The sequence below is a fragment of the Lolium rigidum genome, chromosome 6 (genome assembly GCF_022539505.1).
Source record: "Lolium rigidum isolate FL_2022 chromosome 6, APGP_CSIRO_Lrig_0.1, whole genome shotgun sequence".
Classification (NCBI taxonomy): Eukaryota; Viridiplantae; Streptophyta; class Magnoliopsida; order Poales; family Poaceae; genus Lolium; species Lolium rigidum.
Window position 1 is genome coordinate 347,378,973 of NC_061513.1, and position 13,410 is coordinate 347,392,382.

General features: G+C 47.8%; 1 protein-coding gene across 1 annotated transcript; it reads right to left on the reverse strand.

Annotated features, from left to right (window-relative positions):
- Positions 1-469: 469 nt before the first annotated feature.
- Positions 470-3,611, reverse strand: LOC124666672 (beta-glucuronosyltransferase GlcAT14B-like). Its single transcript, XM_047204008.1, has 3 exons — positions 2,187-3,611; positions 1,892-1,967; positions 470-1,317 (listed from the first exon to the last, which is right to left on the reverse strand). Exons 1-3 carry the CDS (start codon positions 2,884-2,886, stop codon positions 672-674), a joined length of 1,422 nt encoding a protein of 473 aa, XP_047059964.1. The 5' UTR covers positions 2,887-3,611; the 3' UTR covers positions 470-671.
- Positions 3,612-13,410: the final 9,799 nt, after the last annotated feature.

Consider the following 13,410-nt stretch of genomic DNA (forward strand, 5'->3'; position numbering starts at 1 on the left):
GAGGAACCATTCGTTCTAGCCAATGATGTGGCTCAGTTTTCTATGTCAAGGACATATCTACCAAACCAAGGAACAAAAAAATAAGCAAACGGATACATCATACGATGAACCAAAACGTCACATAGTTCTGTAAGGAAAAGAAACATTGTGGGAGTAGCAGACGTGGAATTAGTAGACAAAACAGACATGTCAAGTTCGATGAAATTTCACCCTTAACGGTGAACACTACCCCAACACTTGGATAGCCTTTACTCTCGGTTTGTAACCCAACCGGGTTTAAAGGTGGGAGCTTTAGTCCCGTTTTAGCAGTCTTGATTGGACAACCGGAACTAAAGACCCTCCAGAATCGGGACAATATCCTCTTTTTCTACTACTGATGCATGCTCCAATGACTGTTTGTTTCATTTGCCCTGTTTTTTTTTTTTTTTTTTTTGTGGAAAGCAGCTAGAACTCTAAACAAAGTTCATTGTAAATTAAGCCATGACTCATTTCTTATGGTATTTGTATGTATTTTTCGATAAAGAGTATATGTATGTATATACGACTCTCTGCATGATTTTGTACAAACGTCGAAGGAAAAAAAGCTGATCACATCACACAGTACGTGACGCTTGCGAACCTAGCTAGGCTTGCACGCATGATCATCGTCCAGCCGATCTCGTAGCTACTAGCTACTTGCACTGTCTGTTGGGGAAGGCCTCCGACCTGACGATCCTGTCCATGAGCCTCCGCAGCCTCTCGGCGCCCGGCCCCGGCCGGAGCACCCAGCTGTCCTCACCGCCGGTGGCAGCGACATGACCTACGCAGTCCCCTCTCTCGCCGCACCACCCTCCTCGCACGAACATCGTTCCGTTCCCGCCGCGGCCTCCCAGTAGGTGGGCGTCGATGGCATCGAGCACAGGGTCGTCGCGTGGGAACTTGCGGGCGAACGGCGCATCGCTGCGGACCATGCGGTCCATGTCGGCGAGGCCGAGCGCGTGCGGGTGCTGGCGCGGCGGGGTGTCCCACTGGATGTGGTGGAGGTCGTGGTTGGCGACGGTGGGCACGAAGCGGGGCGCGTTGCAGAGCACGGTCTGGAAGTAGCCCTCCGGGGAGGAGATGAAGTTGGCGTAGTACATGAGGAGGGTGCGCGGGAGGTTGTCCCACCCCCACACCACGTACTCGGCGAAGTCCCGCGACAACCCCACCCACGCCGACCCTGTGAAGAGCTTGAACGCCGTTGGCATCTCCCGCCGGGTCGGCCCAGCGTAGAAGATGTCCTGCTTCTGGGAGGAGTATAGCCCCGGGTCCACGATCAGTGGCTTCGCGCGCTGACTCCTACATTCACAAATCGATATATTAATAACCGTCGTCATTAGTCATGAATACTTCAATTTCTAAAACTAATGAAGTATTAAATACTTCAATATGTTTGGATTCGATAAATAGTACAGTATGGTTAAAAAATTGAAGTATTCTGTGACTTTTTTGAAGTATAGAATAAGGAGGTACCCTCTTTTCTCCAAAAGTGAGGAAGGAGAAAAACTGAAATATTGCTTTGCCGTACACTAAAATACTATGGTATTGATATACTTCTGTTTTGAATACACTTTGTTGCTAAATTAGGCCTTAGATTTTTGATTGAGTCAGTTAGTGCATCAATTCATATATAATATCAGAGCCAAGAAATTTGAAGTTCAAAAATATATAATTTTTTTTTGCAGCCTACATCTAACCCACGGTAAAAATAAACGTGCACACGGTAAATATTAGAATAGCCTAGATAAATATTGAAATAAATATATTGTCCAATCTATTTTCATGAGTTTGAACTTTTAGTTAAGTTAACTATAATCAAGAGGAGAGAGACCCGGAGGTGAGGAATAAGAGAAAACAGTAATAGAGAACTCACTCCTTCCATCCGAGGTAGCCGGTGTGCTCGATGAAGTTGACGTTCCGCGGCAGCGCCGAGAATGCGTGGAGGATATCTGTTCCATGGATCATCGTGTCGCCGCAGTTGGATTAGTCAACGGATTTCATTGTATAATTGGACTGATACGACCAATCGTGTCAAGCTAAGGCAGAAAATCAAGGCCATCGATCGATCGTCGTGTACGTGAAGCGATCGGTCAATTAGCTAAGACGTGCTATCTTTGGAGTGCTTTAATTAGTGTACTTGGTCGGCGGCGTATGGTGCAGGTACGTACCGTCCTGCGTCATGAGCGGGTAGTCGGAGGCGGAGAGGTTGATGAACCAGTCCCAGTCGCGGCTGCGGCGGAGGAGCATGGCGCAGGCGTGCAGCGTGTTGGCCACCATGGTCGGCCCGCGGTAGGTCACCATGTTGGCGCGCCGGATCACCTCCACGTTGCCGACGCGGCGGAACACGGTGCTGTTGGCCACCCGCCGCGCCAGCTCCAGCCGCTCCCCCACGGGCGCCTCGCGGTCCAGGTGCACCACGTAGAGGTTCCGCGGGTGGTAGAGCGCGTGCAGCGCGCGCCACAGCCGGTCCAGGTCGCCCTTGGAGCCCGAGACGAGGTACGCCAGCCGCGGCACGTTGGCGCCGGGGGGAAGCGGCTGCGGGGCCGACGACGCGTTGGCGGCCGCCTGCTGATGCTGGACGAGCTCGACGCTGCCGCTGGACGGGAAGAAGGAGAAGAAGGAGGCGGACGATGACGAGGTGGACGTCACGGTGAGCGTGGCGACGATGAAGAGGAAGACGGTGACCGCCCCCGAGATCGCCCACCGTCTGTCGAACAGCGACGCCGCGAGGCCGGTCGGGAGCAGGGACGAGAGGTTGCCGGCGCGCGGGGACTTGGCCGACGGGGAGTAGAGCTCGACTCCGGCAGCGCCGCCGCGTGGAGGCGTCTTGGTCGAGGACGGCGAGTCGGCGCGGCCGTTGGCCCCCATGCTAGTCGCTGATCGTCGTTTGTTGTCACAACTGCCGAATATCAAGACAAGATGGCGGGCGCGAACCGGTGCTAGTGCCGGGTCCGCATGGCTCCCGCGCTATGCAGATGTAGGATAGGAAGGTGGGTGCAAAGAAGAAGAAATCTTTGTTGTGATGGACAAGGAAGGAAGCAGTAGGTCGGCGACGTCAGGCGACCGATGTCAAGACTCAAGAGGGAGAAAAGGAATTCGGTCGCAGGATTAGGTTAATCCTCCGCTTTGATCGGATCAAAGGGTGAAAACGAGTGGAATTAAAGGCGATGGTGATGCAACTGAACGAGGGGAGGGGCCGAGCGAGATCCGAACTGTTGACCAGTAGCTGGAAGGAACAGGGGAGGATCGGATCAATGGCGACAGCGCCTCCCGCCAAAGGTTGATGAAATCAATCAATCGATCAATCAATTAGCACGGGAGGGGAGAGGACGCCGGTGATCGATTCCGATCACTCGCAAAGCTCGATCGATCTCAGAGAGAAGTTGAGGAGATGGATGGATGGAGAGGTGTGGGCAGGTATTGCGGGGACGAACGGTTATTGGTTGTGGGATGATGAGAATCATGAGATGGCGCAAAAGGACTGGACACTATATATGCTGCTAGTTGAGTTGCGTTGCGCGGGGAGAGAATAAACATATTCAGAGTGGCGCGCGCCGGGCCGGCAAATTAAGTGGCAGCGTTGCCCCGGCGAACACGGCCGTTACCTCCCCTCGACCCTCCTCCACCGGCACCGCTACGTCCTTTCTTCTCCGTACGCAACACGCTCCCCCGACAAACGCCATGCTATAGCTCTCCTGCCTTCGTTATCTGTCGCATCAACGATTTCTCTGTCTCGATAGTAGAATTACAGTTTCAGTTAATAGTCGATGTTGACTACTTTCTCCAATCTGTAATAAGTGTCGTGAATTTGGTACAACCTCTATCATAAAATAATATCATAAATTTATCTAAATTTCGATATATCTAGACACTCTTTAATCTTTAGATACATTACTATGGACAGAGGGAGCATAATGTTGTGCTAACTTTGTGCTAATCTCCAAAATTTATTGTGGATCGAAGAGGGTAGAACCTTGTGAATTTCGGTGCACTCCGATACATCCACATCATTTTCGCATATTGACTTTGTAACAACTCTTCTAAATTTATTATGAATCGGAGGGTGTGGAATCTTCTGAATTTCGGTACACTCCGATATGTCCACATCATTTAGGCATAGAGGACGAATTTAGTTCAGGGTCCTAGTCTAGCAGGACCTAGCTAGAAATTGAGTGAGCAGAGTGAATGCAACACTATCGGACGATTGTGGTAATCTTCATTGATCTACATACACCGGCTGCGTACTAACCAACCAGCCTTCAATCCTGTCGCGTTCGGGAGACGTGGCGCAGCTGACGAGCGACATGTCTCTCGCCGCTGACGCCTGTCACGCCGCAGATTGCCATGCCATCCACAGTGTGATCGCGTGCTAGTTTAATGTGCTCCCTGTTGCTTGCTAGCGATACGCTTATTATCCTTGTTTTCGAGTTGGGGTGGTTGCTACGTCCTGCGGTCCGCACATACACGAGCTAGGTCGTGTGGTGGAGGGCGTGCTCTCGTTTTAAGCCATTGCGCAGCGATACGCCTATCCGCCGATGCTCTTCGGTATACACGATTCGAAAAGGCTCTCGCCTATGTTGTTCAGAGTCGTCAGGCTAGACGCGGCTTTTATCACCAAGAGTGTAATTCTCAATCTAAAACAAAACTACTGTCACCCTGGCCACCGGCTTTTTTTTATCCTTTTTTCTGATCTCTTATGAGATATGTTGTACTTCTTCCCATCTTGTGAAAATTTAGACAAACCTCAGACAACCTTTATGGAACGGAGGGCATAAATTTGCTTCCTATTCTAATAAATTGGTAGAGCGTGTTGGATTTATATGGGTTGTAGCCCACATATGCAGCTCATTGACATATGAATTCTGAAATCTCAATGCACATCAACTATGAGAGATTGGGGACTCATTCTAGTCTCACAATGTTAGCCGGGACAGAGTGGAGCAGCTTAGAAGGCAGCTGTTTTAGCTCTACTAAGTGAGTAAGAAAAGAAGAGGTTCGCGAAGACTCCTCCTACGCCGCCTGCCTCGTACGCGTGCCCTTCACGTTTCATGAATCGAGTTACAAACTCGTTTTATGGAACTCTAATTTTTTGCTTGGTCCACCAATTGAATTGGGTACATGTTGTGTGCATGTTCGACATATGTCTGTGGCGGTTTAATCGGTGCCTCTACCCCTAGGCTATGCACTAAAGAGACGAGATAAGAGTTTTATACTCTCTCTCTCTCTCTCTCTCTCTCTCTGTGTCTCAATCTCGATCTCGATGAAGTTTGTTTTGATATGTTGCCCTATTTGCTTCCCATCCTGGCAACTCTGGGCATGGCCGTTCGGGAGAGTAGGCCACTGAAACCCCTTCCGTCGAGATCCTGCACCATGGGACTGGCGATAAGGGTTTTGGCGAGCATCTCGGCGCGACTATTCGCCTCCGTCCGACCGCTTCCCCACCAAACTCCACATATTCGGTGACCTTGACAAATACCATGGGAGACATTCAGACATCGATAAAGAAGATGTGGTGGCGACCATCCTGATCTTTTCATCTCATTTCTTGCACTAGTATTTCCTCCATATGTAGATCTGCTAGATTTGCAGCCTAATGCATGTTTTAAGCTTGCTAGTGCTCATGTGAAGTTGATAGTTAAACTCACTCTAATATTGCTTAATAATCTAACAATTCAAAAACCTTATATGTTCTATAGATAAATGGCTTAGCTTTTCTTTAATGTTCCTTCTCCTTCAATGAAGACTACTTATTGCTCACGGTTATAGGTGTGCACCAGGTTGCGGATGGCACACCAAGAGGTCCGCTTTCTCCTGAAGAGGAAAGCATGTAGGGAGGACACCATACTCTTTTGTGGGCACTGTTCTAAGTGTGTTTGAAGAAAAATTGGTTGACGTCTATCTGCACATTCCTAATGGCAAAGAAATGCAAGATGCACTAGATGGTAAGTTCGGTGTGGCTGGTGCCTGAGGTGAATTGTATGCCTAAGGTGACTCATTATCGCCAAGCTCCCCCCCCCCACACACACACACTACTAGAAAAATGCTTAGCAGTGACGCACCTAGTTTGGTTGGCAATGGTGCACCATGGTGTGCCACTACTATCACACCACTGGTAAGCGTTAGTAGTGGCGCACCACTTGGTGCGCCACTGGTAACCGAAGTACTAGTGGTGCACCACAAGGTGTGTCACTTCTAACTCATTGGTGCGCCACTGCTATTTCGTCAAGGTGCACCACCGCTAAAAAAAGGTGTGTCACTAGTAAAAAATTGAAATTTAGATCGATCTAGATCTGGCACGATATTTTTTGATTTTTTTGGTGATTTTTTTTGAATTTCGTTCTAGTATGCATCTTGGCACGTTCTGTGTGACGGGAAGCTCCACATGCGGCCTAAGAGGAGGGAAAGGTCGGCGTCTGAAAAGAAGGGAGGAGTGGAGGAGGAGGAGGAGGAGGAGGAGGGAGTTGGAGAAGGAGTGGAGGAGGGGCGGAGTTGGAGGGCGAGGGAGTGGAAGAGGAGGTCGGAGTGGAGAAGGGTGCCGGATTGGATGAGGAGGAAGTGGAGTAGAAGGAAGTGGAGGAGGAGGAAGGAGTGGAGGAGGAGGAGGAAAGAAAGATGAGAGGATGGAAGAAATGTGTGGAGGAGGGAGATGGCTGGGGATAAGGGTAACGGGTGGCCGGCCATTTCAAATTTGTAAGGAGGGAAATTTAGCGGGGGCGCACCGCAAGGCCTGGTGCGCCACTGCTACCTTTTTTGTGAATTTTTTTTCCTGAAAACTAAAAGCTGGAAAAACTCTTGTTTATGTTTTTATTTTTGAGAATCTAAAGAATTCGGATGTAAAAAGTTTCGTAGATACAATTTCATATAAAAAAACGCCAGAAAAGTCGTTTTACCGATACATGGCGCTATTTTGCAAAAAGAATTGAAATTCATGTTTGTTAATTTCTCTTGCAACTAGATGACATAACACATTGGCATCGCCAATGATTTTATATTTTAATTTTTTTATCAAAAATTTTATTTAAAAAAAACTAGAAAGGCGATCCATGGGGGTGGGCAGAATTTGGCTCCCCTTAGTAATGGTGCACCATGCCATGTTCCGCCATTGCTAATGGGTACAAATGATGCCCATAGTCAAACCCATGTCTAGACTTACTAGTGGCGCACCATATGTAAAGCAGGGGGGGCACCATGCCCATGGTGCGCCACTAGTAAGCCTTGGGGTGGGGGTGGTCAGAAATAGAATAGCAATGGCACATGTTTTCTATGGTGCACCACTAGTATCCTCCCTAGTAGTGGCACGCCACTAGAGATCTTACTTCTTTGGAACATTACACGCATGATTTATATGTTGAGAATATCATTGACTCTATGTATGTTGAAGGGAAGAAGCAAGAAAAAGAAAAACACACTAATGAAACCGAGCAATATTCTGCTACCAGCATGGTCTGGAAAAATACCCAAAAATCCAGGGAAAAGAACAAAGCCTCCTAGACTAACTTTAAGAAGAAGGGGCAAAAGGAGAAGGAGCTTTGATGGGTGTGTTCCGAAACTGGTCTTTGGGTGATGCAGCTAAAATGCATCTATGTTCTTTGTAGCTTATTGCTCTATATTTCATTAGACTTGCATCATATAAGGTGTTGTAATAATTATTTGGAATGATTTTGGAAATTTTCCTAAAAGATTTGTATTATAGCCCTCTTGGGCATAAAAACCCTATTTTTGTATTTTTAACTTCTAAGGACCTCCGCGAAGTTAAAATGACCTAGGATTATTTCTAAGCAATTATTTTACGAATAATGAAGCCATGAAGCACTTGGACCTCACCTGGGACGGCCAGAGGGCCGACCTAGGGCCACAGCGCGACTATATACCCTAGTCACACCATGGGGTCCATCTAGCGCATGGTTGCTCCGTTGTCCATCTTCGCATTGATCTCTTCTTCTTGACTTAAAACCTTCTATAAAAGGGGCTCCGATCGCGATATCGAAGCATGGCAAACCATGAAGCAAAAAAACACTAAATGGAACCAGCGAAGATTGAAGGGGGAAACACCACCGAGCGCCGCTGGCTTGCATCTGGTTTTACGGCTTTAATTTCTATGTGAAGGACCTCAAGACCCGTCATGTGATTCTTCGTTGCAATAGTGACGGTGATCTCTATATGTTTTTCCTGGTACCACCTCCGGCCTTTACCATGCTCGCTACCTCCACTGAACTGTGGCATCAACGTCTTGGTCATCCCGGTCATGATGCAATGTCGACACTTCAACATTTATCTTCTATCAAGTGTACTACGATTCGTCCCTTGGTTTGCCATGCATGTCAACTTGGCAAACATGTTCAATTGTCTCTTAGTTCGCCTACTTCTGCGTCTAGCGCCGCGTTTGATTTGATATATTGTGATTTGCGGAGGTCACCAATTATTAGTACTTCTGATTTTCGTTATTATCTCGTGATTTTCGATGAGTATTCGCACTTCTATTTTCCTTTTCCACTTAAACAAAAATCACGTGTTTCCAGTGAACTCAAGAATATTTTCTCTTATGCTCACGCACAATTCGGCATTCCCATACACTCCATACCAAGGAAAAAAATAGCGCGCTATAACAAAATAGTGTGGGTCTAAAAATACGCTATTAGCATGCTATAGCATGCTATTAACGCGTAGCGCGCTATAGCGCCGAAATAGCGTAGCGTCGGCTCTCAAGATATGCTATAGCTTGCTATTAGCGTTGGAATATCGCGCTATTTTTTCCATGCTCCATACAGACTGACAACGGCACTAAGTTCCTCAACTCCACAGTTGATACTCTTCTCTCTAGTCTATCGTCATATTGTGTCCTTATACATCCCAACATAACGGCAAGGCCGAGTATGCTATCTGTACCATTGATGACACTATGCGCACCCAAATGTTACATGCTCATTTACTTGCGCACATCAGGGCAGAGGCCCTTGCCACCTCCACATATCTTCTTAATAGACATCCATGTCGAGCAATTCAGTCTCTAGTCCTATAAGAGGTAGCTCCCCCTCTTATAACACACTTAGGGTCTTTGGATGTCTATGTTACCCTAATGTATCATCTACTGCCGCACACAAACTCAATCCTCATTTTGTTTCTTTTGTGTTTCTTGGTTATCCGTCCAACCATCAACCATCGTGGGTATCGCTACTACAATCCAGCCTCGGGAAAAGTTCTAATCTCACAACATGTATTTTTTTATGAGACTGTATTTCCTTTCCAGCATGCAGCCACGACATCTTCAGTTCAACCGGACACATCTCGGCGCCCCAGCTTCCTCTTCAACTGGCCCCCAGACGTGCCTGGTCCGAACCGGGCTACATCATGTGATGTTGCGTCTTCTCGACCGCGGCAGGATCCTACTAACGTGACACCATGCCAGGTTGACGTTCCCCCGCGGCAGGCTGCCGCGCCCTGTTTCTCTGACGTGGCAGAGGAGTCTGCCCCTGCCCACGTGTCATGTTGCCACAGCCCCACGGCAGGATGTCATGCTTCCATTCTCTGCCACGATAGAGGAGTCTGTCATGATCCGCTCTACATCCACCTTGCGCGGCCCTATCATCACCGACATTGAGGATGCGGTGCCTCCACCCGCAGATCGTACGACTTCTATCGGCTATCACTACATCAGTCTCTCCGGTGCTGACAACGTTTTGTCAGGCTATGCAAGACCCTCTTCGGCGAGCTGCTATGGCGGATGAGCATCATGCCCTCATCGACAACAACACCTGGTCGCTTGTTCCACGCCCTCCTCACGCCAATATCGTCACTGACAAATGGATATGTCGCCATAAGTTCCACTCCGATTGCAGTTTTGCTTGCTACAAGGCTCGATGGGTTGTTCGTGGGTATTCTCAACGCCCTGGCATTGATTATGATGAGACTTTTAGTCCAGTCGTCAAGCCTGCTACCATTCGCCTTCTCCTCACCATCGCCGTCTCTAGTTCTTGGCCCTCCGTCATCTTGATGTCAAGAATGTGTTTCTCAATGGAAAACTTAATGAGGTTGTTTACCGTCAGCAGCCACATGGGTTTGTTGATCCCAATAACCTAGATCGTGTATGTTGCCTCCACAAGTCTATGGTTTGAAGCAAGCCCCGTGTGCGTAGTACCAACGGTTTTCTACCTACCTTTCCTCTTTGGGATTTGTCACCTCTGTACACCTCCTTGTTTTTCCTTCACATTGGTTCTGATGTCGCCTACTTACTGCTCTATGTGGACGACAATATTGCCACCACCTCCTCTATTGTGGTTCTTCAACGGTTTCTTGATAGGCTGCACATTGAGTTTTCTATGACAGATCTAGGAGACATTCACTTATTCCTTGGTATTGCTATCAGTAGATTGTCGGATGGACTCTTTCATTCTCAGCGCCAGTATGTTGCGGATGTTCTTCGGAGCCCGGGTTTGACTTACTGCCACTCCACCACAACATTGATTGACACCCAGTCCAAACTCTTTACATATGGTGAGCTTCTCTCTGATGCTACTGAGTATAGGAGTCTTGCTGGAGCTCTCAAATATCTCACTGTGACGCGCCTGGATATATCTTATGTGGTGAAACAGATATGCCTTCATATGCATGCTCCTCCTTCATATGCATGCTCCTCGGATGTCTCATCTTGCTTCGTCAAGCGAGTTCTTCGATATGTATGTGGTATGATGGAGTTTGGTCTTCATCTTCGTGCATCTTCATAGGCCACCTTGATGGCTTATTCTGACGCCGATTTGGGATGGTTGACCGGACTCCAGACGCTCTCCTTCTGGCTATTGTGTTTACTACGGTGATAGTCTCATCTCTTGGTCCTCCAAGAGACAGACCACCGTCTCCCGCTCCAGTGCCAAAGTTGAGTACCGTGTCTTCAAACCTAGTCCAGCATCGCCACACCGAACACAACGAGATTGACATTCACGTTGTTCGCGAGAAGGTGTATCTTGGTGAAGTCGAGGTGCTGCATGTACCCACCTCTCTTCGGTTTACGGATATCATGATGAAGGGATTACCGAGTCAGCTCCCCTTCGACTTTTGGTCCAATCTCTGCGTCAAGAGCCTCCCGTTGGGACTATAGGGGGGTGGTTAGCGTGTACATATATTAGGGTAGATTGCACATATATTATGTATTGTAAACCCTGGAACCCCGCGTCATTATATGTGCGAGGTTTCCCCCAACTCTTCCTCTCTTACGATTGCACATATATTATGTATTGTAAACCCTGGAACCCCACGCCACTATATGTGCGAGTAGTGAATGTGAAACTAAACTTAATTACCGAATAATGTGAGACTAAACTTAATTACCGAATTCTCTCACAAAGAGGCTCTACACCCCCAATAATGTGAGACTAAACTTAATTACCGAATTTTCTAGCTTGGACGGAGTATGCCACGCATCTAAAGGTATAATAGATGCCCCCCATAGGGGAATTCACAGCGATTTCAGTTTCGTGGCCATCAGATCTTATCAGGAGCTGTCAGGCAGTGGATCTTGGCCGCCCGCTCCGAGTGAGCAGTTTGGGCGTGGGCTTCCTCCCCTTCTAGATCAAGCCATGGAACGGCCATATTCTACGCGCATGCGCCTGCGTATGGGACCCACATTCGGCCAGGTCCACTCATTAGTCTCCTAGGGTGGGTTTTGGGTGGGTCATGCGTCGCTGCGGGAGTAGGGTCGGTGGGCGTGGAAGGGATGCGCGATGGGTGGGCGGCCAATCCCCATCCTCATCTGCCCTCCCCAATCCCTCCCCATGTACTCCACCTCATGGTCGAATCGCCGCCGCCCCATCTCCTCGTCGGTCCGCTCCAGCCCGTGTCGGCGTCGGTGGGAGAGGAAACACCGGCGGCCGTTCGCACCACCACCTCCAGCTCCCGCATGTTTTTTCGATCAAGGAAGTGGATGGAGGGCTACGGCGGGAGCGAGGTCCCCTCAACGTCGTCGCCCCTCTCGATCTCCTCCGTCCTGCCTGCTCCCTAGGTTGTGCCCATCGTCCCCGCCGCCCTCGGCCCTCTTCCTCCACCTCTGGCCAGGAAGAAATAGCACGACGCTGTGCGTGCCGTCCCCGCCGTCCTCGGCAAAGGAGGCCACAGATTCGTGCTGCTCCGCACTGCGTCTTTCTTCTACCCGAGGGAGGGTAAGCAGCTGTCATCCCATCCCTTCTCCACCCCATTGCTCTCCCCGCCCGTATCTCCCTTCTCCCAGGCGCTGAATGGGAATAGCCACCAGAACAGAGGGGGCTGCCGCCACATCTGACTTGACATGAACGTAGGTACCCAAAGTCCCAAACTCTTCCTTCATCTCTCTCTCTCTCTCTCTCTCTCTCTCTCTCTCTCTCTCTCTCTCTAATCCCTAGAAGCTCTGTTTGTTTGTGCAGATCTGTTTATCCATGCCAAAAGATGTTTGACAAAAGTCCAAGCAGGTTATTCACTCTTTTTTATCTCTTGATTGGGCACAGCTGAAGATGTTCTTGGATGCAGTAAAGATTCAGCTTTGTTCTTTTCACAATTTATATAACATGTTTTTATGTGCAGATCGGACACACCAGTTCTTGGACCTCATAGTCAGTATCTTCATAAAATAGTTTCTATTTGTTGAGTTAATTTGTGACTCCCTTTAAGAGAGGTCTGTGTTTAGAAGAGAAATTTGTTTCTACTAAACTTTGTACCATTTTCTTGGTTTAGATAGTTTATGTTGGCCAACTTAATTGTGTTTCATCTATTACTTAATGTTTGCATGAATCATTATGATTTCAGGTTCAAGTTAATGGCTGTTTTTCCATCTGCAAGTAAATGTGATAAATCAAGCGCGGGTCATGCCGCAAGCTGATCCCTTATTTGTTAGTCGTGAGCACAAGTCCCACTGCTATCTAAACATCTTCTCCATATTATTTATTAGCCTCTAGGTCAGTACATATTCAGTTTTTATTGCCTCCCTTTTTCTTACATTTCATGAATTCAAACTGATTATTTGACTATTTGTGGTACATGTTCATTATTCTACGGGGAAGTTGCTAATTGTTCGATCCAGGACATTTACCTCTTTTGTGAAAAATATTATTTATGTACTATTTGTTGCATACATAAGCCATTGTTATCTGGTTGGGCTTACTGAATGTGATATTCCACATGGTAAATAATAAATATGGTGGAGCAAAGTAGTACATAATATATTTTTTTAGTTTGAAATACGCACTTGCGGATTCATACATATGTTAATATTGTGCAAAGGATGCATTGAGGCCACTGTTGGTTGAGATGTACGGAAATTCCTAATCCCAGCTGACATCTTCGTCACTTGATTTAGTAGTCTCCCTGTCATAAAAGATTTATTAGACTTCAGGTTTTTTTACCATATCACTAATCCGTCATTTGTCTATC